The 26,853-nt window shown below is 49.4% G+C and overlaps 2 protein-coding genes across 3 annotated transcripts in view; one reads left to right on the forward strand and one right to left on the reverse strand.

The window, feature by feature from the left end:
* Window positions 1-20,370, forward strand: part of RALGAPA2 (Ral GTPase activating protein catalytic subunit alpha 2) — a 139,000-nt gene extending 118,630 nt beyond the window's left edge. The window contains exons 39-42 of one of the 2 annotated variants that reach the window (XR_010070149.1): window positions 2,863-2,984; window positions 14,098-14,137; window positions 15,613-15,637; window positions 17,669-20,370. Coding sequence is in view for 1 of the 2 variants with exons in the window: in XM_063327950.1 (XP_063184020.1) it covers window positions 2,863-2,984; window positions 14,098-14,102 (127 nt within the window). In the remaining variant the exon portion in view is untranslated. The remainder of the gene's footprint in view (window positions 1-2,862; window positions 2,985-14,097; window positions 14,138-15,612; window positions 15,638-17,668) is intronic. The other variant, XM_063327950.1, reaches the window with a different exon arrangement.
* A 4,160-nt stretch (window positions 20,371-24,530) lies between these two features.
* Window positions 24,531-26,853, reverse strand: part of CFAP61 (cilia and flagella associated protein 61) — a 121,426-nt gene continuing 119,103 nt past the window's right edge. Inside the window, exon 26 of the mRNA XM_063327955.1 lies at window positions 24,531-25,264. Within this exon, the coding sequence (XP_063184025.1) occupies window positions 25,245-25,264 (20 nt within the window). The 3' untranslated portion in view covers window positions 24,531-25,244. The remainder of the gene's footprint in view (window positions 25,265-26,853) is intronic.

Raw genomic sequence — 26,853 nt, forward strand, 5'->3', positions numbered from 1 at the left:
TTTATTAAAATTCCTAAGCTTTGGTAAAACTTCTGAAAAGTCGACCTTTTTTTTAATTTTTTTTTTTTCTTTTTTAGCGAACCCAAACCGTTTTCCCCAGATACGCGTATGAGTTAAAATAGAGAGAGCAGAGAGTTTAGTTTCATTTCCGCGCAGGGACTGAATGCTTTTTAGATGGGGCTGTCGGTGAAAACGAGTCCGAGCATCTCGCTCGCTGCCCCGTACGGCGGGAGCCGCCGTGCTGCGGTGCTCCCGGTAGTCGTGCTCCTGGGAGAGGCGTAAGGAGCACGCTGAGCTGGGAAGGCTGCTGGCGAAGCGGAGCCGGTTTATGCAGCGACCTGCCTCGCCGAGTCGGCGGCGTCTGCACCCACGGCTTTCGGCTTTTTAATCTGCAGGAGCGGCACTGAATTGGGATCTTCCTCGTACGCCGCTAAAGCCGCTCATCGATCTGCGCGGCTCCCTGGACCTTGGCTTAAGCTCAGCTCAGTACGTTATTTTTCGGATGCCCTCTCCTGTAGCTGCCCAGCTGTGTGGCTGAGTGGGTTTTTTTCCCCAGTCTTTTGCGCGGTTGGGGGCATCTTCCATCTCATAAACACGGATGTTACGAGATGCGAAGCTAACCTAGTCCAAACCTCCCCGCTCTTTTTTTTCCGTGCAATATTTAGCGAAATCGGTACAAACTTGTGGTGTGTTAGCAGTTGTTCTGCGCATTGTATGCTTATGTGTTAGATGTGCAAGGTCTTTCATTAAACAGCAGGATATTATTAGGCATAGCATGAAAAGCCTTTATAGTCTCCCTGCCTTGTTTAAAAGCAGGCCCACAAGCAGCCCGGCAGCCTAAAAGGCTGGGCGATGAATCGAGCGCTGATGGCCGGTCGGCAGGCTCAGGTGGTCGTCAGCCGCAAGTTTAGCCGAGGCCTTTCAGTAATTTGTCACGCCTGGGTCTGTTCCCGCTGCGCCAGCACGTGCCAGCTCCGTGTCGGAGGGGGCTGTTGGCCAGACGGCCCCGCAGCCCCCCGCGTCCCGCTGTTCCCGGGGCCGGCGCTCGCCCGGCCGCGCGTCCCCACAGCCCTGGCAACAGCCGAGCGCGCCGCAGAATTAAGCATCTTCATAATGAGAAGTGAATGGCATCCGTCAGTCCCTTTAGAATAGGGCCCAGGCGTGTGCCTCCTCTCCTAGGAAGTTTGGCAGCCTATTCATTAACAAGAGTCATCAGGAGTTCAGCCCATAATAGGGAGGCAGCCCCAAACGCAGGCGGGCTAATGCTTGCGCTATCAGGAATGCGTTCTCCTGGGCTTAGGGAAGAGAGAGAGAAAAACTAGGCAAATAACGCTGTCAGCAGGTGCAAACTCTGAAATGCTGCGTATTGATTTTCTTTCTTCAGGCTTCCACGGGAAGTTTATAAGAAGATTTATCACATCTCACTCATCCTCTGTTAGCTTTAAAAGCTAAATTCCTTTTTTTTTGTTTTCTTTTTTTCTTTTTTACCCCCATGCCTATAGGAACTTCCATACAATTAGGATGCGCTTTGCTTATTGCCGTTGAGGTAGAACGCTAGACCATCCTGTCCTATTTTTAAGTACCGCTTTACGATGATTTTTTTTTTTTTTAATACTGTTTCAGAGTGTTTTTGTTATTGTAATGAAAGTCACAAACAGCACTGCAGTATTAATTAGTAATGCTTTTCAATTTTAAATAATCTCACCTGCATTACGTTGTCACTGGTGTTATTCTCGCAGCTTCTAATTTCTAAATCTGAATTGGCCTTTGCCTCCCGCGGAACGGTCTCGCAGGGCTAGAATGCATTTCCCTGTAACAGAAACACAACTGAGGGTCTGGCAACGTTTGTTTTAAAGGAGGAAGCGGAGAATGAGATGTCATACCGGCGCCTGCGAGCGTTAATTCATAAAGTCATACGTGAGGTTCTTCAGCCCATTGTAGATTTGTTTCAGGCGTTATCCTGTTATTGGGAGTGTATGATTCACCTTCTGAGAAAACAGAAGCTGCACACAAAAGGGGAAGATTTGCTTTCTCCGCTGTGAAAAGCTGCCGCAAGCAGGGGTCCTATTAAGACAGCTGGAAAGTTGCTTCAGCTTGTTACGCTTGTAAGTTTTATTGGTGACTGGTTTTTGATTACACATTTGAATGCTGTGTGTTCCAGGTTGCCGAGTTTTAATTAAAAGGCAATAGTCTTGATTTTAGATTGCTTTGTTGTCTGCATTATGCAGGCTATAACGCATGCAGGTTGTGGGGTGAATTTTTCCAAGGGGCGTCATTTATTTAGGATACGTAAGATTACACCTTCCAGCACCTGCCTTAACTATAAACTTCACGCTTTCAGGAGTCGTGTTTATTACGGTTAATTTATTCTAAGAAGCACATATGTATGTGGGGGGGTTTTCTCCTCTGTCCTGTGGCTTGTTTCTCTAAATCTAATCATTTTCCAAGCCTGACAGCGTCACTGTGATAGGAACATCGTGTGCCAGGAACTTTCCGTAATGCCACAGCTTGTCTGGTAAAGTTGGGGTTTGGTTTAAAAAATGCTTGCAGTCTGGGGGGGAGGAGGGGGGCTTGTTCTGCCCGGGGTAACTTCAGCAATCTGTCGGATCTCTGGGGTCACTGCGTTTCGTTCGTGAAGCTAAAAGGTATTACCCTTAATTTCAAGCTGTTAAGTGCGTTCACTTCTCATTATTGGCCTCCAGAACCGGTAAGCAGCATTGGGCAGATTTGGTCCCCTCTTTTCCATGGCCGTGTAACACAGCCTGGTTAGCGTCGCTGTGGATGGCGAAGGGCCGGCGTTCCCGGGCGGTGTGTAACAGCATTTAATTCCCTGCACGCATTTCCTTAACCTGGTCATTGCAGTTATGAGGAAAGAGCTCTGTATCTCGAAGCAATAATCCAGAACCATAAAGAAGTAATGACGTTTGAGGATTTTGCCGCTCAGGTCTTTTCTCCCTCTCCCAGCTACTCCCTCGGTGGAACTGGTGAGTCTCCGCGCGTTATTCTTCTCTTTAGCACTAAGAAGCACTTGAGCAGCAGATGTACACCTGTTTTTTGTAGATAAATGCTTGCAAATTTAAGACGACCATTCTTCCCCTGAATCAACTAATGAATATCAAAAGGAATGATGACATTCATTTTAATTTGTTTTGCATCAGAGCTATTCACTCTGCTCCTTTCTTCAGCTATCCTGTTAACCCCCGAATCTAGCAAGGTTAATGAACTTTCTCTCAGTAATGTGCTCCGGTTCATTCAGGAGTGTGGGTTTCTTGCTGAGCTGGGAATATGTTGTTCAAAAGCTATGCCTGAATCGGTGCTTACTTATCGAAAAAGAGTTCCTCGCAGTAGAAGCCGTTGCTACTAATGCTAAATGGGGATTATGCTGCTGAGATACCAGGGTCAGGGATTAATGCAAAAGAAACGTAAGAACGGTGTTCTGTTAGAAAATCCTAGCAGCGTGCGGTACGCTAACCTTTCCCTTAAATATAGATGAGCAAATTTCAGGCTTCCTTCCAACACCTGGCCTGGAACCTGTTTGGTTTTTTTTTTTAAAATATACATATGGATATGCGTACGTACGTGCTTGTGTGTGTATACACGCGCACATTAACGCCGCTCGTCGTTCATCAGCCCTACTGAGAGATGAAAATGGAATGCTGAACTCTGGATTTATTCCTTAATGTGCCTTATCGAGATTTTAAGTTGGCACGCAGTCAGTAAGATACGAACCGTTACTTTGCTGTTTTAATTGAGTTTTTAGAAACATCTCCTGAAAGGAAGCTTTCACTCTGAAATGCAGATTTCTAGTATCCTCAAGATTTATTTTTCCAGCCTCCGAAAAGTATATGGTCACTGTGTGCTGGACTCTTTAACAAAGATTCCTTAATCCCTTTTCTACGCTCATAGGGTGAAAACTGGCACTTTCTAATTATTCCCTGCTACTCTTTCGGATTGTTTAATAGCTTATTTCAAACCTTTATAAACGTTGCGGGACATCTGCTCTGTTTCTCTTTAGCCTGACTCGTTAGCAAGTATCTTCCATCTAAACCGAAGAGAAATCGAAGGAAGAAATTAAATTTACCAAAAATAAATCACTTACAAATAAAATCAGCCGCGCATCATTGTTTAAACTGTTACTGGCTCCAATCCTCGAGCTTTCAGAGCTTTGTTGGGAGATAAGAGGTATATGCATGTCCTTGCGTTGGTCGCCAGTAGCAGCAGGCAGAAGGCTTTGGAGATAAGCGAGCTGGCAGAAGTAAAGGGGAACCGGTGCTATTTACATAATCGCGCCTCTGCTTCCTGGAGAGGCGTCAAGAAACACAGGGATGGCCTCTATTGATCTTTGTTGAACTGGAATACTAAACAACATTAGAAAAGCTTATAACTTAAAGCTTTGATTAATGTTTTCTACATTAAAAAAGTAGAACAGCTGTGAATTAAATTCTTTTATACGCTCTGCCAAAAGTCTGAGACAAAAAAAAATTATCAGTTTCAATAGAAATGTAGATTTCGTGCCCAGTGTTGTTAGCACTTTGAATCGTTCATCTGTTGACATATCAGCAAATGAAAATGTAGATATATTTATTTTAAATGTTTTGCTCTATGCATAATTGTATCTGGTTTTCACATTCTTCTTACAGCACACGGCGGTCTTATTATAAACAAAATTAGTTCGACAAGCAAGGACAGATTCATTTGAGAATACCATAGCCATACTTTTTAAAGTCGGTGATGTATTTTGTATGCCAATAATATTTAAAATGTTCCCTAATGTCTACTTAAGTTTTCCAGAACACTGTTAAATCGTTAGTACCTGACTGCGTTTTTACAATCGCGATTTTTTTTTTATTTTTTTTTTTTATTTTTTTTAATAGTAAAACCTGCCCCAGTCGGGTCCTGATTTTCGGACTGCCAAATTTATTTCACACTCACAAAAGAAACTGGAGGCCGGTCCTGACTTCTGGCATCAAAATCTTTGCTTCGGAGAGTCTCCTCACGCTCCCTACCGATTCGCTTGCGTATTTAGTCGAATATTACCAAGAGCGGTGTCAGCCGTTGCCGTTAGGATCTATTTTCCCTCAAACGCCATCCTGGCTCTCAGCACGGAGGCTCAGCCCCTGTCGCCCGCCGCCGCTCGGGCGAGTCCCTGCCCCACGGGCATCTACCTCAGCCCTCCACGTTGCCGCTTTTACGGCGGTTTAAGTTGGCGGGGTGCTAACAAATGTACCGGCAGCGTCCGGAAAGAAATAAAGAACCAGCTCGGGTGCAATTTGACTAAGTTTGCGTCCATCCGTTCATCCCTATTAATGATTAGAAAGGATGAAAAACTGTTCCGGAGCCATCAGTTCCCCTGCCGGCGTGGGCACAGCCGGGGGGCAAGCAGCGCGGTCTCGGGCTGCGAAGGGCGGCCGCTCGGCGTTTCCCAGCGTGCGACCGGTCCCCTCCGTGCGGCGGGCAGCCAGGCCTCCTCCACGCTTAGGTTATTCACCTGCCCGGGGTCTGCAAAATCAGCCGTCTGTCACTTAAGAAATACAGATGGCATTTTTCTTCAGGTGAAAGGGGAATTTCTGTTCTGAAACAGGGGAAATTAATCACGGAGCAGTAAGTGTACGGAGCTGACACAGGTCTACGTTCCCCCTTCTCAAGTAACAAGGCAGCTGAAACCGCTAACCCTGCCTGGCTTAAACTTTTCAGGTAAATTTAAGATCAGTTCTCCTCTGATCTTATTCTTGATACCACCTAACTGCAGTCCTGCCATCGCTGCATGTCCGTGTGGGCAATAGAAAGGGTCAACGAGTAAGTACGGTTTTGAATTAAAATTAAGATTGTTTTTAGTAGTTGACAGAGTATAAGAAGGAAATCAAGACCATTAAATGAATCCAGTACGTAGCTGTTAATGGCCCGCATTCTTGGCATATTAATAACGGTAATCTATTTATTTGAACTAAATGTTTTTATGTTTTCCCATACTGTCTCTAGGGATGCTTCCCCTCGATTCAGGTGGGGTGGGGGTTTCTTGAAGTATGCCCTGGCTTAGTCTCCCGTATCACAAATAGACTCGCCGGTGCTTCATGTTATGCACAGAAATCATCCTGTTGCCCTCCCTTGCTGTTTTTAGGAGTAGAGCCTTAAACTGACTATACGTATCGTCAATAGCCCTGTCTGTCTGAAGGGTTGCAAACGCAGCCTGGTAGGCAGAATGGACATCCCTGAACTCATTTAGGGGATGTGCAGATTAGGAACAAAAGATGAGAATACGGTCCTTTGTTGTTAAACTGGTACATTACATGCTGTATTTTAATTAGGCTGGGTATGAGAGTCAGCCCAGGAAATCCTTCGTAATCCAACACTATTGAATTATTCTTATCCTTTCCCTCTGCAGATTTCTCTCGTTTTAGAGGATGGGGTTTTAAGCTGCTATCTTTTTCTGTTCTTGCTCCCTCAGCCAAAAAGAAAAACAGTTCTTCAACAGAATACTTGTGTGTTCTTTAAAAAAACAAAAAATCAAAAAAACATAAAAATGAAACAGGCACAGATACAAAAGCGTTCCAGCTTCAATTACCTCTGCTGACTAAAAAGCGTTTGTTGTTTTGTGTTGGTTTTTTTGTTTGGTTTTTTTTTTTTTTTGCCTTGAAGATCAGAAGCCAGAATCGTATTAACCCTTAGAAAATGGAAGTAGCGGAATAGTCTAGAAAGGAAAAGAGGTAACTTTTCCACCAGAGAAAGATTTACATTTGAAGGGTTCACACTTCCCAGGGTGGATTTCTACTCTGCAGAGAGCCTACAAACCTGCTTTTCGGCAGCGCGGACTTGCAGTTAGTGCTTCAAAGGGTTAATTGAAATGGGCACACTTGACTGCTGAGAGGACTGATCTAATCACTGCCATATCCAAGTGCATCTGTTCACCATGAGGTCATTCTTGTGCATGCTAATGATTTGGAAAATAAAGCATAATGCTTGACGTTATCAGAAAGGATATAGTGTAAATCTTTGCTTTTTTTAGTTGCTAATGGCTATTGTGGAATGAAACGGGGGGCGGGGGGGGCAGGCGAAAGCATCTCGGATTATTCCTTTCCATTTTAATTTTTTTTTTTAAAGCATCGTTTTCAGTGGAGTGTCAGGAAAACTGCGCTGGAAAACTCTGACATGTGGTATCTGTTGATAAATGGATTCTTTAATGAATATTATAGCATTGCCCAGGAGCAACACTTGAGTTGAGGAACTATAGACGTTTTCAGCATTCCCTGGTTTTAAAGCCTTGGAAGCCGTGCCTGCTTATTTACATAAAACTGAGATTTTGCAGCCTTTTTGTTGAAAAGGTGACACATGCTTTTCTTTTGTCTCCGGACTTTTACATGCATAAATTTCTTGTAGAAAATACTTGAATGTACAATGCACGAGATTTGGTTTATTTTACAACACTTTTTGCGAGGTGCCGAGCTTTGTATTTCTCACTTGAAAGCAAAAGGAATATTTCCGATGGCCACATGATTTTAAAATATATTTTTGACAGAAACAAGACAAAACCCGGAGTAACTGTTGTCTTAAACAGACATACTCTTTTTAATGCTAACTGAGCAATGAGTCCTTTTGGGTTTGTTTGGTTTGGTTTTTTCCCTGGGTTTTTTTTTTTTTTTTTTTACTCCTTTGTCTATGAATTTTCCCGGAAGATCTGTTTTGTCAGTTGTGTGTACTAGGTAGAATAAAAGTCTCTCCAGGTTCTGTATAATATTTTTGCATATTTTTAGGGAGGCTGGATGGAGCTGGATATTAAAAGGAATACACGTCTGAAAATGGGTAGCTGTGCCGTGATATTACGCGCTGCACACGCAGCACGTGCCAGGTGTTGGGTTTGGCCGATACCACAGTCTTGCCCGAAACGGAAAAATTAGTTTCTAGTAACTGGGACTTAGAAAATTCCAGGCTACCCTGGCAGCCCGGAGCCCAACGCTCAGCTGCTTCCACGGCGAGAAGAGGCGGCGCTGGAACCATCTGGCAATTGTTCCCGGGACGCTGCCGGTGAGACACGCTCCGGCTTGAACCTCTGTGCCCGGTCCTTCCTGCTCCAGCACGGCCGTTGCCCTTCGGTGTGGAAGGAAGCGCAAGTCGTTAGCACAGAGCTCGTTAGGAGGTCTGCGTGAACTTAGTAGGTGAGAAGGAAAATGTGCAATCGTAGGTGCCAGACGTTGCAGTCGTAGAGGTTGTCCAGGCAGTAAACAAAGAGGAAAAGCTGAGGGAGGTGGAGCGGAGGAGTGGGAAGAGTTACCAAAGGAGGCAGGACTCAAGATGGTTCTTATTTTTTCACCCCCTTCCCTGTGAAGAGCATTCAGGAGGAGTTGCAGGGACCCGGTCTGCTTCCCCTCTCGATGTCGGGGACCTTCGGCACGCTAGAGCATCTTCCACTGCTGGGTTAGCGCCCCATCCCAGCCGGCTGCTCAGGCTGCCTTCGGAGGGAGCCTGAAGCTGCACAAGCGGATTCAGGAGGTGCTCTTTACCCCTGTGGTCTCAGTTATCAGTGTACAGCTTTCCCGCCCCTCTCCCATGGAGCTACCACCTTGCCTGGACTTTCTGGCCAGCCCAGGAACGTGCCGTGCCTGGCAACTGAACGCTGCACTGGAGCGGCCGTCGCGTGCATGGAACTCCTGACTTGCAACTCGTCATAACCACCTCCATCACTGCCAGCCTCAAAACCCCTAGCTCAGAAATACGGAGGTCTCCCGTCATCATGTTCCTTCCATGGCAGCTACGGGCTCACCTAGGAGCTCGCTGAGGCTCTGTCTGCATCTCGGCGTCGCGAAGAGGCAGAGCCCGGTGGCAGATGGTCCTTTCCTGCTTGGTGAAATTGTCTCTTGGCCCACGGTAGCTGCTTGAGAGCAGAGAATGAAAAGGTGCCAAATGAAATTTTCAATTGAATCAAGCGTAATTACCTGATTTAATGAAGGAGGAAAGTCAGGATGTTCTGCAGAAACCCAAAATTTACCCTTCCTCCCCAGAGATGCCTTTCAGTGAGACACACGGAATAAATCCATTTCATATTTTCCATTACCTCCTTCCTTCCTTCGCACTTAGGGAAACCCTCATGAGCGTATTCAAATAAGATGACACAGCGATTCTGATCCGCCTCCTGCATCTTCTGATGGCAAACCTGAGAAATCACAGTGATTTCTCTGATGACGCATGGATGCCATAAACAAAAGCCTAATTTTGCTGACTGATGAAGCAATGAGGGAGTGGAAGTGCATCCTTCCTCCCACAGGAGCACTTGTTACAGTCGCAAAGGCAAGACTAGAAATTAGAAATACCATTTTTCTTCTTTCAGACTCAGGCAGCGAGTGGAAACCTTTTCCGGGCTGTGGTGTCTTCCTTGTTTCATTAATCTACTTACACATTTAGCAGTCTGATGAGTTTAAACGCCTTGCCGGTAGTCGTGTACGAAGCAATAAAAAGAAGCTCTCGTGCATCCTCAATACACCATGGGACTGTTCCTCTGCCATGGTCAGAGCCTTTATGTTCTTAAAAAGTCAAAGGTTATGATAGTTTGCATTTTTTCATGAGAGAGGAATACTTTCTTGAATTAGTAAAATTCTTAGCATCCCTGTAAGGGTTTGAAATGGTCTATTATTGAATAGGGCAAAGTGTGTATATATATATGTGTATATATGTGTGTGTATATATATGTATATATATATAAAAATACCATGACTCTATAAAATACCGTGAATCGTTAGGTGACATCAGGTCTCTACCTCCTGTAGCTCCTCTGACTTGAACAATCACCTGACATAAATTTACACCGAGATGACCAGGCCTGGTTCAGAACTGTCAGAATCCCTGCGGAATGGTAAAAGGAAGTTGCACCGTTACTTTGCACAGAGCAGTTTCAGACTGCTTTGGGTGCCAGGGCAGTTTTTCCCTTTGCCCACCACCCTAGGAGGGGGTGCCACCTGGACCTGCCTCCCAAGGCGGTGGAGGTGCTGGCGTTGCTTCTCCCTCAAACCCGGTGTGACCTCAAGATGTAGAGCGGAGAGGGCGTGAGAGCAACATCAGGGCTCTCAGCCTGCGCCCTTTCTTTTTTCCATTTAATTGATTGTCTCAGAGGGAGCCCTCCCAGCGATCATCTCCGGGAGAGGAGGTGGCAAGGGAGGGCTTCCTCCCTCGCAATCAGCGCTGGGATGGGAAAAAAATATTAGCTTGACGGGCCTCTCTCTTCTGCTGGGTGACAGCTCCAGCTGCTCGAGCTGTCAGCTCCAGAGAAAGCTCCAGGCGATGTGGCCCCTTTGCATTTTTCCTCAGCGCTGACGCACGTCAGCCCTGCGGCCGCGGCGGCGGCAGCGGGAGCCGGTGGTGCCGTCCTGCCTCGTCCAGCCGCGGCTGCGCCAGGGAGAAGTAACCACTAACGCTTGCTGTGGTCCCTCTGGCCGGCCGACCGGCGCAGAACTAATTAGCGGCTGCTGCGAGTCACGACTAATTAGAACTTTGATGTGGACATTTAAGGTTTATTTCCCAATCTTTAGAACAATCGAGGCTGGGTACGCGACGGTGTCGAGCGCTCATCACCTGTGCTGGGAGATGAGAGTGCTTTTTTTAGGGTTGTTTCTGCCCCCGATTAACCTATTGTTATAGATTCTCCGTACTGCTTCAGTTGCAGCTTTTTGAGGTACTACTTTTTTTTATTTTTCGTAACCAAACAACAGTGGAGCAAACCTCCTCATTTACCAATGCTTTGGCTGTTGCAGGGCCTCGCTTAGGGTCTGATCTGGTCAGGGGAAACAGGTACAAAACCTGCCTTTGGCTTCTGCTGGTCCTGCAAGCGCAGCCGGACCCGGGCAGGCAGGGGTGAGCTGCCCCCTTCGCTCCCCCCAAAGAGCAGCCTTCGTCCCCCTCCAGCCCCCAGCTGCGCCGCCGGCACAGGCTCGGGACGGTCAGCTCCAACGTCCTTCTTCCTTCTGCAGCGTTTCCAGGGGTTTGTGGGGAAGAGGGGCTGTGTGAATTCAGCCGATCGATAGAATGAATTTCCAAATAAAACTGGCAAGTGACGTTTCGTGCCATCACCCGGCTGCCGGCCACAGCGCCCGCCTGTTCTCCCAGGGTGGGACGTCCCCTCTGTCGCTGCGGAGGCCGGACCACGTAGCCTTTGGCGTTGGCTCAAAGATAAATGAAAAGGTGAATGAAAAAAAGATCTCAATGCAGCTTTAAGACAGCTGTCGCTCTTAACAAAGTACGAAATATTTTAACAGCTCATACCAAAGACGGCAAGTCAGACACTGGAGGTGGTCAAGGCCAGGCTGGATGGGGCTTTGGGCAGCCTGGTCTAGTGGGAGGTGTCCCTGCCCAGGGCAGGGGGGTTGGAACGAGATGACCTTTAAGGTCCCTTCCAACCCGAACCATTCTGTGATTCCAAGTCACCAAAGGGCCACGTGGTGTAAGTGCAGTTCCAATTATTTGATCCCCCTACATCCTTACATGCAGTTTGTTGTCGTATCTGCGTTTCGGACCATCGGCATTTGAATATGTGTGGTTTTGCGTGACCGCAGCCAGTGCTTTTTTTTTTAATGATCATTTCTTCAAAACACACTCCCCTGAACATGCAGGCTCAGGGTGCTGCTTATATTGTATTTTCAGCCATGTCCTTGCGAGTGGAAAGCAGAACATGTCAAAATGCTGAGCGGATTTACTGCTATGACTCTGGAATTTTATTACCTTCACATTTACTGGGAAAGAAAACAAAGATTTCCACAGGCCTGTCATGGCTGATAGGTTAATTGGGGGTGGGGTGGTGGGGGGGAGGATAGGTCATGGCCTGTGGGAAGGCGTCATGGGTCTTCTCAAGTATAAACCTTCAAAATCCTGAATGATCATGCGTGTTGTTGTAATCTGTTGTTACATATTTGGGTTACACATTAAGACCCACCTTTCTTGTCTTTTTCTCAGAGGACGCAAACGTTTACCAAGTAAGAGCAATAACCTTGTGCTTAAGTTTGTCAGATCAGTTCCTCCCGGGTCGGCCGAGAGCAACGAGGGAAAAGGAGTCGGCCACCGCAGTGCTGCTGGGTGCCACCGGTCCCCCGGGCGCTGGGTGGGGGGCGGGAGGCCACGGCCACGCTCAGGGAGGGCTTTGTGGGCTTTCACTTGCCCCTCGCTAAAAACGGCTGGGTCTGGAGCAGCGCCCCGGCACGCCGGAGCAGTGCGGAATAGTTCTGCGGAGATGGCGTCAAAAAAAAATAACCCAGAGCTCGTTTCAGCGTTCCGTTGTAGTCCCTTAAACGTGTGCGCGAACGCGGTTAAAGGCTGGAAGGGTTTTCCTGCTTGCGCATGGGGATGGGGGTGAGGGAAGGGCAGGCGCAGGAGATACCGCCTGGTATTATCTAATCATTTCTGTAGGGAATTCCCACAGCGGCGAATCGCCGTCTTTTCCATGAAATTTTCAGTAGTGTTGTAACACCAAATTGCACCCTTTTTGGTCTTGTAGCTCTTAAAAGCAAACTCCGCCGCTTCGCAGGACATCAGTAAGGATCCCGTATCTTGTAAAGCTGCGCCAGGTACCTGCTTGTCCTCATTAAATGCTGTTGCTGAACACACTGTCAGCTTGAAAAGCTGATTTTCAACCACATTTCAACCACAAAAGCTGATTTTCAACCCACTGTGGCCTTCTGGTGGGTTGGTTGGTTTTGGTTTGGGGAGAAGAAAAAAAACCTCTAACGTTACTGCACCTGTGAGGGAACAGAGGAGCTTTTCCTTTCGGTTTTCTGCATGTGGTGTCCTTGAGGGAGAGGGTTCAGCCACTTTTGGTGAGGAGTTGGACCCCCCAGTAGTTGAGCTGCTTGGTGGCAGCGCCGTGTTGCTCTTGTCCCAGCAGAGGTCCTGCCTGTTCCCTCTACAGAAGTCCAAGAAGATGTTTCACCAGCATCAGTACCAATATTGCTGTGCTCGTGTGTATGCTGAAGGGTGGGGGGAGGGAGTTATTTCGGTTCCAGGAGTGTTCGTCTGCTTCACAAAGAGAAGAGAAATTGCTAAAAGATCTTTTTTTTCCTAGAGCACGTGCCCTGGTGGTGTATGGGAAACCCGATGTGTTCTGTTCAGTAGATTTAAAATAAAATAAGCTATCTATCTCCAGCTTTCCCAAAGACAACTCTTCACTTAAAGTGTATTTTTATCTGTATCACTAACTGAATTTTTAATCCCCTCCTGCAAGGAACGTATTTTAAAGGCTTAAGCCCTCATCACGATAAAGCATTTGTACCTGCAGAGGCATCAGGTCCGTCATTCACGTGCGTCTTATTTACGAGCAGGCGCACGACTGCCCGCGGTGTGGTTTTGCACATACAAGTGACCCCACCACAGTTCCTGTGGCCCAATGATGTGTATGTTCTTCACTCGCTGGGGTTTTTTTAACCTCCCTACAGCGTAACAGTGGTTTAGGTCCCTCTGAAGCCTTGAATTTTACCCTGTTTGAAATCGAAAGCCACTGACGGCGTCGGAAGCGTAGCTGATGCAAGAGGCTGCTGAAGTCCCGTGGTACCACATCAGCAAGTCTGGCAAAAGTTGAAGGGAGAGGATTATTCCTTCCAATTTTTGCCAAGATTTCCACCTTCTGTTTTTTCAGTCAACAGAGAGACAGGGGCAAGGAAAATGTTCTTTACAGTTCTTTACAGAAGGAAGAAGTTCTTTACAGTGAGGGCGGTGAGACCCTGGAACAGGTTGCCCAGAGAGGTGGTGGAGGCCCCATCCCTGGAGACATTCAAGGCCAGGCTTGATGAGGCTCTGAGCAACCTGATCTAGTTGGAGATGTCCCTGCTTACTGCCGGGGGGTTGGACTAGATGACCTTCAAAGGTCCCTTCCAACCCAACACATTCTGTGAATCTATGATTCTATGAAGGAAAAACCCTGTGGGCCCCCGTTTCTCTCCAGGTCGCTCAGGGTATGGAGGTGAATTTTCTGTCATGAGTTGCCCTTACAGCTGGTGCCCACCATTTGCCGTGATGCCCGTGGCTGGTTCCCGCTGTGCTGGGTGCCCAGAGCAGCTGGGCTGACCTTCACGCGAGCGCGACGGGTGTGTTGTTCCTGTATTTATATGATTTTGTGTTCTCTCCCTTTAGATTAGAATATGTAATGGTCTCGTTACGGTAATTGCTGCAGGTAAGAGCGATGCTTCCCGCAGGCCCCGCTGCTGCTGGTGTTGTGCTCCATCACTAACAGCTCTCCTCTTCCTCCTCCTCTTCCTCCTCCTGTGCTCAGCGCGCGGCCGCGGTGGCTCTGGGGCTCTCGAGTCTGTCTCTGCCTGTCCCTGTCGCCATGGCCCCATCTCCTCCCACTCCCCGCACGCCGAGTCTCGTGGGGTGCCCACCGTCCGCCCGGGCTGCTCCCTCCTGCCACGGCGGGAAAGCGTTTTGGTGACGGCTGGGCCCGTTTGCCTGTGTGTTTGTGGCCGGGGCACCACGGGACGGGACTGGGGACAGGGCAGCCATCGGCAACGTGCTGGGGGCAAGCCCTGGCCCTCCGTTGGGAAGCGGCCACAGGAGCTGCATGGCATCACCCCCGTGGCACCGCTCGCCCAGAAACCAAGCAGGAAAGAGGTGCTGGGCAGCTTTTGGTGGATTTCCCCCCCCGCCCCCCCCCCATTTTGCAAATTTCATACGTTTGGCTGAGTTGTAAATTTTAAGCACGTCGCTGGTCCACCTCTAAGCCAGAAACTAACATTTTTTATTTGCTACACCACTGGGGAGCTGCCGCTTGGTTTTTTACAACTTGATAATTCCACGTTGCCTGTGCACCCTCTGAAAAAAAAAAACACAGCAAGAAAGGAAAAAAAAACACCAACAAAACCCCACCCTCCTCCATGTCACTGCAAAAATTAAAAACGAAGCCTCTCACCAGCACCAATACCAATATGACACTGATTTTCCTGGGCACGTGCCGGCGGGCGTGCGCGGCCCCGCGCCTCTGCCGAGCGCAGCTGAGCGAGCGGAGCCCCGTCTCCCAACCAAGTTGCAGGCTCCCCTTGCAAGATGGCCAAGTAATTAGAGTTCGTGCCAGACAGCTTGCAAGTGGAATTATAATATTTGTATGAAAGCCTTTATCTTTTGTGGTTATTACTTGCTCACTCTGCAGCTGCTGTCTCCCTATCAATCAAGGCGGTTTCGGGGCAGGGGGGGTCGGAGCTTCAAGGTTGATTGCATAGCTAAGGACTCGCCAGAAGAAAGTTGGGACTGAAGGAATGTGGCGGGCTCCGAGGCGGGCGGATGCTGCCGGAGCGAGGTGTGCCTGCCCCGCGCCCCCCGCCTGCCCCCGCCGCCTGCTTTTCGTATGCGCAGCCCATGCATTGTTCTTCAGCGCTTGCATGAATATTGCTTGAGCTTGTCCATTTGGTGAAAACTGTATTATTTTGACCATCTGCCATTCCGCTTAACTGCAGGAATGTAAAGTACGACACCTCCCTCACAGCCCTTCCCTCCCCCACGCTTTTCTCCCCGCGAACAGCACGGCGGGTTTGGTTTTTAATCCCAAACCGACAGCTCCGCATTTTTCACAGAAAATGCCTTTACACGCTAAGTCACATTTTTCATCTTTTTTTTTTTTTTTTTTTTTTTTTTAATGCGATATTTCCCCTTCAGTCAATGGTCTTGAAGTATAAATCTGGTAAGTAAAGATTGGCTTTGAAATGCAAACGCCGGTTCGCAAACCGGCTGCGGGATTTCAAAGGAGCACGAGGGACTTCGGGTTTAGCTGCAGCCCGGCCTCCGGGTCGTCGCGCTGTTCGCTGCTCTCAGTCATTAAAATATCTAGAGTTAGCTAAAGCGCGAGGACGGAGTTTTAACCCCTGTGGCGAGGGAACAGCATGCCGCGCTGCCCATGCCCGACGGACTCCGTGGAGTTTCCGAGCATTATTCCCGAGAAGTGACGGAAGATGGAAGTCCCCGTTAAAACGCAGGGAGCGGGGCTGCTGCAGCCCCCCGGTGACGGGCTGAGATGGGCTGGAGTGTTTTTGGCAGGAGGTCAAAAAACGCCCCGAATCACTCGAGCCCGCGTCGAAAAGGCAGCCGGGCCAGCTCGGGCCTTCGGCCTTAGAAGGTAAATTGAGTCCCAGGCGCTTCGCCGCCCCGCGGCCGCGACCTCGCCCACCAACGTCCTGCCCGCCTTGCTCAGCCACCGCCCTTTCCTGACGGGCCTGACAAGGACAAGGCCCGGCCTGGCCGTGAGCCAGGCTGTCCCTGCTCCCCACCGCCCCACGGGCAGCGCGACCGTCGGCAGCTTCAGCCAAGGCACTGGCTGCGTTTTTGGCGCGTTTTCTGCACGTTGGGAGCGTCGCCTGGGCTAATACAAAGTTGAAGGGAGTGTTAAAATACATCCCTGTAGTGGTCAATCACATGAAGCACCAGCAAATAAAAGCACAGCCTGAATCTGTGGCTTATTGTTCAATTGGAAATAGGTTTGTGCTGCAAAACGCAACCGTGGGTGTGGAGTTCAGAGGTGGCCGCAGGGCTGCCGAGACTGGCCCTGACCTTCTGTGGGGGCTCAGAGCCTTCCCCCCGTCTCCCCACACACCGGGGTGCCAGGCTGTTCCTCCGGCCCACCTCTCATAGAAACCTTTGGGTTGAGGCTGAGCGAGAGAACAGTTAATGTGCTTTAAAAATACCGGCCCCCCGAGGGAGCTGATGAAATGACGTTCCCAGCGGGCGATGCCTTGGGACAGGCCAGCGGCCCAGCAGCAAGAGCGGGGCCGGGTTGCAGCATGGCTCCTCGTATTCCTCAGAGCACCATTACGGCCGCGCAGGGCAGGCGCGCGCCTCACGTTATTCATTTACTTCTTCGTTTAATAGCTGCATCCTCATCTGTGCTCATTCAGACAACCTATTTAGGCCCGGCCTCTAGTCGTAATCGCCTGCGGGGAATAACTGAGATGTAACTTCATGTTGTTGAACAACAAAGTGTAAACACATGGAGAGACCGCTACAGCCACCCGGGTTCCCCAGCCCACAAATAAAGTTCTTGAGCGGTGGCTGTGCGTGCTCCAATAATGACAGGTACTTGCCGTCCTGTTTAGGTAGTGGAACTAATTAGAAAAAAATAGGGATTCTTTGTTTTTTTTATTGGAGGCTAAGACGCCTTCCAGGTAGAGTTTCACGAAAGCATTCAAGCTATGGCACTCATTTCCAGCTCTCCTCAGCAGATTAAAGATAGAAGAGCTGTTCAGTGACACATGGCAAAAATGATTTTCTACAACACACGCTTGAAAGAAACATTTTTCGAGTTCCATTGTGTGGGTTTTGTTGGAGGTTTGAGGGAGCAGGATGGGTCCAGGCGCTGCCCCAGTGCGGGGCCGCTGTGTGTGGGTGTCCGCGGGCTCTGTGACCCTGGCCCAAAAGGGGCTGCTGCCGGGGGCTCCGCAGGCTGCCCCCCGCTCACCGCACCGCGCTTTTTCGGCAAGCTGGCAAAGAGAAATTCCTTATTTCTCCAGGAAAGCACAGTATGGTGGTTCCTCAGCTGCCTGGGCCACGTTTCTACTATAAAGGTCAAGTTCACCTGAGCGATACCCGAGATCAATGCGGGAGAGGAGGCGGAGAGGGGCGGCATTTTGCCAAGCAGTTATTCTGACGCGAAGACAGGCAGGGCCGTTCTCTTCTTATCATTGTTTTTTTTTTTTTTGTTCTCGCCTGTTGTGTTTTGCAGGCTGCCTCACCACGAGCGCGAGCGCGGACCTGACTGTCACCATAGGAATAGAGTTAGCAGAGCAGACCTCCCCCACGTTACCACGTGCCTCCAAGAGCAGAGTCTCTGGGAAGCTTCGCCGCTCCGCCAGCGCTCTCAGCAAGTCTTCCAACTAAGCTGCTGCGGGAGCAGAACTCCGCAGGGACCCAGAAGACCTTAAAAGAAGAGAAATTATTTACTGCCTCTAGAGAACTCGCAGTTTGGGATGAGCACATGTTGAAGGGGACGGGCAAGGGGTTTGCTCTGGAAAACTGCAGTTCTCGCATTCAGACAGACGTGGCCGATGATGGGACGTCACCTGCATTATCGTTGTGCGTTTCACTCCATCGTTTCCGTCACAAAGCGAAGGAAGGCGGCGGGGAGCTCTCACCGCCGGTGTGGCATCGGGCGGGTGGCAGCACGCACTTCTTCTCCCCGAGCACCTGTGTACAAGTACTGGTGTGGCAGCAAGAGGACATGAACCAGTATTGAAACCAGTTATTTAATGTAACTTTAGAGCACTGCTTTTAGTCGTTCCGGTCAACACTTAATTGTATGTTAGGGAATTTTGTCTAAATAGAGGTTTTTCATATGACTAGCCACGTAACGAATGTTCCCCTCCTCTGGCGCGCGGGTGAATGATGGAGGTGCTTTCCAGTCCGTGTTCAACCCCTGCTCCCCTTCTGTGGTCATCCGGCACCAGTTCTGTGCATGTAGCTAAGAATCAGTAGTCATCAAAGAGGTCATTTACCTGGAGTTCCGGAGGGTACTGCCAGCGTCACAAAGTGGCAGCAGCTGCATTAAAATCTGTTTAATCACGGTATCTTGTTCAAAGTCATCCATCACTAACCTATCGTGTAAAATCCTGAAGCCGAAGATGTTCCAGCCCCGCTCGCTCGTGCCGGGTCCAGCGCAGGAGAGCAGAGGACCAGGCTCCTCCTTAGCGCCCGTCGGGTGCCCACCTGCGGCAGAGGTGGGGTGACTGGGGTGGCAGCATCCAGCGCAGGCGGGAGGTGCCAGGTGGCAGCCACCGCGCCAGCTGGGGTCAACCATTTACCTTCAGGCCTTCGCGTTTATTTTCGAGAGGAGCCCTCTTCCTCATGCTGGCTCTGGCTTCGGGGTTGCTGTCTCCTGCGCAATAGTGCATGCGATGGCGGTGTACTGCGAACTACTCACGAGACAAACAAAATGAACCACATTTCTTTTTGAAGAGCAAATGCCACCACCCATGTGCCACGACTGCTCACCACGGTTGGAATAATTGGAGAGTACACCTGTTAGGTAACCACCTCGCCTTGTCACAACGTCAGGGCAACAGTCCGCAACTTGAAGCACCTCTGGTTAGAATAAAATAAAGCCGAAGGCTTTGGAGGACGTGCAGCGTCCCCTTGGCACTTTGCGTAGTAAGCAAATCTGGTATTTTCCATCGGAAGTGCATTGCAGTCTATGCGTATCGTAGGTTTCTGGGGGTTAAAACTTTTTATAGCTGAAAAAAAAAAACCCTGTAACATAAGACCACAAGAAATCTGAGGGACACCCTGCAGCCACTCGCTGTGAAGGAGGGTGGCCAGCCGGAAGGCAAAGAGCTGTCGCTGCTCCACCGTGAAGGGACTTCTGAGAGACACCGCGCGCAGCAGAACGTCAGCTGGGAAGGGACCCACCAGCGGCCGATGCGGAGCTGGGCGCCCCGTTCAGCCTGAGCACACGGGGGCGAGGAGAAGAGGCGGCTGTAAAGCAAATGCCAACTGCGTTAACATTAGTTCTTGATGTTTTGAACATTGGTGTCTGCCCGTTCTCGAGTGTTGCGTCCGGCCCCTCCAGCCCTCCAAACCCTCCTCAGGTCTGGTTCACCTTGTTGCTTTTTGGGGTTTTTTTTGTTTGTTTTGCTACTTGGCATTCAAATGCAGACCTCTCAACTTAATGCGCTTTGGTTTAAGTGACAAGGGTTTGGTTTTTGGTGAAGCAAAATGCACCACTGGGCCACCATTATTTTGGTTTTGCACTTCTTAACTTGGGCGTTAGCGTGACCGTCCGTCTGTTTGTGTGTCAGCGTCCGGCCCTGTGACGTCCCTGTAAATAGTCTCTTTTGTAACTCTCGCCAGGAACATGGAGGGAGCTCCGTACTTCGCTGTGGGCTCGGTGCAGCGGGTTCTGTGGCCGGCGGGGCAGGCGGCTCAGCCCACGCTGCCCGGAGCAGGAGCCGGAGCCGGTGGCGCTGAGCAGGGACCTGCTGGCACGCCAGGACACGGGCGACGCAGCCGTCCTGCTGGGAAGGAGCCTTGTTTGCTAAGGGGTTTGATTTTCTGCCTCACGTTTTGGTTTTGATTTCTACTGATTGCGTGTCGGTAAAGGAAATTAGAAAATAAAACACGTATTTAATTTATTTTCTTTTCAGGACTGGATAGGCGAGGCTGTCTTGTTAAGTTATCTTGTTAGTTATCCAATAAATGGTCTGAAATAATTTCAAAGGCATTCTTCTGAATAAAAGGAGACTTTTCTCTTTAGAGCAATATGCATCTCTAATTCAGGGAAAAATTAAAACGCCGATGAAAATAGTATTTTCCTGATGTCAAAAAAAAACCCTAAAAAATATTAATTTGTAAAAACAAATTCAACTGCGGTTTTGTACTATGGACTGTTCTGTCACCCCTCACAAACTTAATAAACCTGAGCTCACAACGAAATTCTGTGCAGAGCAGTAAGAAGGTTGGTACCCGCCGCGGTGCGTGCAGCATCCGCGAGGCTGGCGCTGCCGTGGCCGGGCGGCTGCTCCGTCTCCCCGGAGCCCTGGGCCAGCGGACGCTGCTGCGAGGGGCACGGCTTTGCAGGTCTGGGCCAAGCGCGGTGGGGAGGGTTGCAGTAAAGCTGGCGTGGGCGAAGGGGTAACGCGGCGTCACCGAGGTGGTGGTGGGGGGGGGAAAATTCTGCCTTCCCACGGGCGCAGCAGCAGCTGCCGGGTGCGTGACCAGCAGCGGCGTTTCCAGACCGGCGCTCTCCTTGGCGAAACTTTTTTAAGCGTTAACGCCACGCCACGACTGAACCGAGGGCACCCTGCAGGTGCACACACCTCGCATTCTCCTGGTGGTATTCTTAATTTGGGGGGGGGTGGGGGGAGGGCTAGAACCTCAGCAGTGCTGTTGGCAACCTCCCTGGCTCCCAGTCACCCCCCACCGAGGGTGGGCACCTTCCCGCTGTCCCCAGCCCTTCCCGCTGCGCAGGGTGACAGGGATGGTCTCACCCCGAACACGCTGCCACCGACCGCTGGGTAAAAGGGAAAGAATGAACGGTTTTGCTGGGCTGAATTCTGCCGAGCTACTACTGAAAATTGCTAAGGAACAGCTTCGGGGCAAAAGAAGAGGATTATTATTTTTTTTTTTCTTTTTTAACCTCTTCTCCTAAAGAATAAAAGTGGGTTGCAGAATTGCGTTCTTATTAAAGGTTCTGTGCTTTCGTCACCGTTTGCAAGGGCGGGCCGCCTAAAAGAGATGCTGTAAAAGCTTTTAAAGGGTAAGTGTTTCAGCCCGGGTGTCCCAGGCGCCTTCCCGCAGCGAGCAGCGCCGGCCGACTGGGCTGGGGCCATTCACGAGCCACCGGGCTCGTCCTGCACGGGACGCTCAGCCCCCGCTTACAGAGCGCGCCTCTGCTACAGACGGGTCCTGCTGGCCAAAACATACCTCTCCTTTCTCATCCCGGGGCTACAGGCTGCTCTTTTTTTTTTTTTTTTTTTTTTTTTTTTTAAATTTTGGGCTATTATTGTGTCCCATTGGCTGTCACGGAGAGTCCTTTGCTATTGAACGCTGGCAACGCTGCCGTCAGAGGGGCTTCTCCAGATCGTACTTTGTGGGGGGGGGAGGGCCTTCATCGCAGCACTTCATCGCAGCAAGAGCGCAGATGCCCATCGATATTTTGTTCAGAGCACCGACCCTTCGGCTCAATGAATGTGGAAGCAGCCACTCCGGCGAGCGACCCCGGTGCAGCATTCCCAGTACGGCATTCCCGGCACACCGACCCACCCAACATCCCCGTCGGCCACCCCGGAGCCACGGAACCTGCTCGACAACGGCATTCGCCGTGGGCCGCCGCTGAAGGGGGGCTTGCAGCGGTTCGCTAATGATAACGAGAGCCCATTAGGAAACCCCAGAAGACATTATTTATATACGATGCGCTGCAAGGACGGCGCAGTGACAAGGCTCCCCTTTCTAAGCCACAAAATGCCTTATTGCTGAGCAATTTGCCTGAACATTAAAAAGAACATGTTTCTAATGGTGGTTTTCTGCTCTGTGGAGACATTACTTCTTAAGAAAATGAGGGGGGGGGATCTGTGCGCTCAGTCATATTTATGTCAGGGTGCGTACGCATTACCGCCCGCTTACGCCAGTGGGAATGCAAGGGGATTATTTGGCGGTGGGAAAAGACCCTTGGAAATGCCTGTTCCTTGGCTGGAAAGAGACGACAAAGTTCTCTCTTGAATTGCTTTCAGGCGCTTTAGTCAGAAATGGCGAATTAATCCAAATGGCCCCAGACAAAGCCCTTAATTTTGCCGTTTGCAGCAATAACTTCGCGCACTAACCAGGCATTAGGAACCCGGCTTCCACCCGTCTCTCGTCAGGGGGATCCCCGGCCCCGGCCCGGCTCGTGTTGAGCTTTGTGAGCGGCCGGCAAGCGGCCGTTTTCCCGGACGAGGGTTAGCAAACAGCACACACGGGGCAACCGCAGGAGAGAGGGGTGGGGGGGTCACACTGGCACCGTTCCCCCCCCTACCCCGGGAGGGGCCGTGCAGTCTCCAGCACCGGTGGGACGAGGGGTGTTTCTGTGGCCCTGGGGCTGGTGTGGGCAGCTGGCCCAGACTGGCAGGCACGGCCCCGGGTCCTGGGGCAGTCAGGGCTACAGCCGCACCGTACCCACCCTCTGTCGTCCCCCTCCCCGTGCAGCTGAGGGGGTGCCCAGGGCTGCTCCGTGACGGCTGCATCACGCTGGAGGAAGCCAGATAATTTACAGGGCGTTAATCGTACTGCCCAATTCAATCTGCATCACGATTTGAGCTGTACGGTGCCCAGGCACCCCGCGGGACGGGCGTTCATACAAAGGTGCGTACCCCCCACCACCACCACGCACACCCCACGCTTCCGACAGCAGGTGGGCGCAGGGCAGACACGACTCCCCCGGCACGTCGCTCCAGCTCCAGCTCCCCCATCAGCTTCCCTGAGGCCCACGAGCCCAGCGGCCACTGCAGCCCCGAGCCGGCACCGTTCGGTGCCCAGCCCCAGCCCACCCTGGGGGTCACGCGGGGGGGCCCCCCGCGCCTCGGCAGGGGTGGGTGCCCCAGGGCCCAGCCCGCCAGGACGGATGCGGCCAGCGCTGGGTGACCCGCGCAGGCGGCAGCGGGAACAAGCACCCCCCCCCCAGCCCCCAGCGCCATCAGCCCAACCAGCCACTGGCAACAGGCAGAAAAACGTCCACAGCGAGACACACATTAAAAAAATTAAAGTAAAAATTAAAATAAAATAAAATAAAATAAAATAAAATAAAATAAAATAAAATAAAATAAAATAAATTAACTTATACGTAAGAATGCCTAACATTTTTATCTTATTGCTATATCTATTAATATGGTCTATAGTATATAATTATACAAACTTTATATATCACATATATATGTTATGTTTATTATATGATATAGTATATCTTATTATATATCTAGCATTTTCTATTATGTGTATCTATATAATTATATTAGCTATATAATATATATTATGGGTATTAACTATATACGGATATGTGTATGTAACGTTATAATAAGCATAACACATACAACCTATGGTCTATAATCTATGTACTATATAATGTATCTAATAGGATATACATTATATAATATAAAGTATATTATACATATATGCACTATATAATACATTGTATATCGCTCATACATTAATATTTAATATATTAATATTCATTATATCGTGTATGGTTGGACTCGATGATCTCAAAGGTCCTTTCCAACCATGAAGATTCTATGATTCTATGATCTATATATGTATTAATTTAATCAAAATATGGATTATAGATTCCCTATATATTATCAATTACATATACATTATGTATACACACACATATGCACACATACCTAGTATATACTTTAGATATAAGTAAACATTACTATATAAACGATAATATTGTATGCATAATATATATGCGGTATACTTTTATTAAGGAATTTATATAAGAAAATTATAGCTAAATAAATCATCTCAGCAACGTACGAATAATCTATATAATAGGTTATATAATGGATATATAATAGAATGTATTACACTGTATATTGCATAATGCACATAGAATATGCAGCAGAATATTCAGTGCGCTACGTACGACACAGTATATGATACTATAGCTCATGCGTACAATGTATGTAATGCACACTCTGTAATCCGTAATATGCAAATTGTGGCTACAAAGCTAAGAAAAAATTTATGAGACGATATTATTTCATTCCACGAATATTGATAAAGTATCAATAATGATATGTAACGCATATGTAATATTATGTACTGCATATAATGTATTATAATATGCATTATTTAACAGGCAATACATAATCTATAATACACATATATAATATATATTGTGGAATATATATTATACAATACTATACAATATATAATATATAATATGATATATTATAATACACATTGATATAGTATGATATAATGTGTAATACACACTTTACATATTATGAGGAATACTTATACAGATTATATAAAATATATTGATATAAAAGCAATATAATTTTATATATATTTTATGTAGAATTATAATTTATTATACATAATAAAGTCTGTATTTCGTGCGTGTATGGGTATAACTAAAATAAAACGTTCCGGGTCAGTATCTCATGCAGCTGTACGGCATTTCCTTTGGGTTTTTTTTCTCTTTCATCTTTTACTGCAATACATTTAATTTACATATGAAAAACGGTAAAATTAGCAAATAAAACGATAACGTGGTCCTTTATCATGATACATAAAAAAAAAAAAAAGGCAACATTCTGAACTGAAGCGGAATGGTGTCATTTATCCCCCCCCCCCAAACACCCCAAGCTGTTAGGGCAGCGCTCGGCCACCCAAACCCCGCTCAGGACTGGGGGCGTCACCGTCCCGGTGCAGCACAGGCCCAGCCTTTGCTCTGCTTTGAAATACCTGCTGTAAACCAACTTCCCCCACCGCACTGAGAAAAGCTTTAACAAATTTAAGTTTGTCGAAAACCACCGTGCTCCTCAGGCCATGGGTAAGGCCTGTGGAACACGGGAGACAAGGTGAGGAACCGCTTGGGCTTTGATGCTGCAAAGGGTTTTTATTACTCGTTAAAAATAGTGATTTTTTTTTTTTTTTTTCCCCATAAGTTAACAGGTGATTTAACAGGCGGACGGCTCTTAAAAAACAATGTCCAAGTTACCGTAACGGGAGGATGTTTTCCGAAAAGTGTCCCCGTGCTGGTTTCCCCCTCCGCCGGTGCAGGGCCAACTTCTCCCCGTGCCACCGCCGCGCGTCTCTGCCCGATGTCACTCTCTCCCTGCCGGCACTGAGGGTAACGGCAAAATCAGAAGATTTGGGGGGGGGGGGGGGGGGGGGGGAGTCAGAATATTACCGGGATCTTTGTGCCTTTGCTAATGCTACGTATCTTTTCAGCCCTGCGCTTGGATTAAATAAGATTTTATTAAAAATAATAATAATAAAAAAAAAAAAGCCTGCCGGTGTGCTAAGCCCTGGAGCCTTTATCTGTAGGACAGCCCTGTGAAATGGAGTGCCACGCTTGGCATGTCCATCTCGCTGATTAACATATCAAGTGTTTCCACGAGGCAGACCTTTGTCATGCGGATTGTAAACTAAATTTAATTAAAACCATTTAAAGCCGTAATGAGGCTTTTTATCTGCGCGGAAGGATTTGGGATGCAACGGGCAAAACGCGGGCAGCCCGCGCACCCTGGTCCTTCACCCGGGGGAGACGCCTGGGTGCCCCAGGTGATTTGCTGTACCCCAATGGCCCAAAACGCTCGCCGGGACCCAGCACCCTCACAGGTGGGTGACGGGACAGGAGGTGTGTTGGCATCACCACCCCACAGCACCATGCATCACCCCACGGCATCCCGCGGCACGCCCCCCTGCATCCCGCATCGCCCCACGGCGCCCTGCATCACTCCACGGCACCCCCGCCATCACCCCACGGCGCTCTACATCACCTCACATCACCCCACGGCACCCCACGGCACCCCACAGCACGTGGGGCCGGAGAAGCAGAAACGCCTGCGGCTCCGTGAGCCGCTTCCCCCCTGCCAGCTCATTAAAGAGGGACGCGGGTTTTAAACAGGTTTGCGTGGGGAAGAGGTCTGAAATCCAACGCAAAAGCCCTGTCCCCGGCCCGCTTCTGGGCTTGGCCCCAGCCCCTGGGACATCTCCTCCCGCCCGCCCGCCCGAGAAACAAAACCTCGGCAAGGCCCGGCAGCCCCTTGCCGCGCAGCCCGTCCCAAAAAGCTTTCCCAGCGGCTCCTCCAAGCGAGGCAGCCCACGGACACATCTACCGTTTTGCTGACGGCTGCGAGTGATACCGAAATTGCTAAAAAATTTTAGCATCACGGAGCCTCTGCTGGTGGCAGCGCTGGCGGTGACACCGCTGGCAGGAAAAGCTCTTGCCAGCGTCTGGCCAGCCCTGCACCCGCCGCTCAGTGATGGTGTTCGAGCTGCATTTTTCAGGACCCTGAAGGTTCCTGTAATTAATCTCCCTGGTTCCTTTCAGTTTGCAAACAATCCGATTCAGACCATGTGTTCGGCCCTTTGTGCGCGCCGAGAGGAGGAAGGCTCCAGCGGTTTGCAAACCGGGCAAACGTCGCTGCCCGTGCGCCCGGGGAGCGGGCGACGGCTCTACCTGCGCGCCAACTGCCTCCGAGAACTGGAAGTCGCCTCACGGTTTGGGGTAGGATCAGCATTTTCCGTGGTGCCCGAACCTGTTCCTGCTGGGTGCGTTGCGAGTCCTCAGCAAATTGATTTGTTAGCTGACAGCAGGAGGCTTTGTTTGCACAGCGCTGGCCGGCCTGCGCGCTGACGGATGGCGAGACCATGGCACCGACAAGGCAACACCTGCATTCCCAGAAGCTGCTGCTGCTGCTGCGAGCG

The sequence above is a fragment of the Chroicocephalus ridibundus genome, chromosome 3, assembly GCF_963924245.1.
Source record: "Chroicocephalus ridibundus chromosome 3, bChrRid1.1, whole genome shotgun sequence".
NCBI lineage: Eukaryota > Metazoa > Chordata > Aves > Charadriiformes > Laridae > Chroicocephalus > Chroicocephalus ridibundus.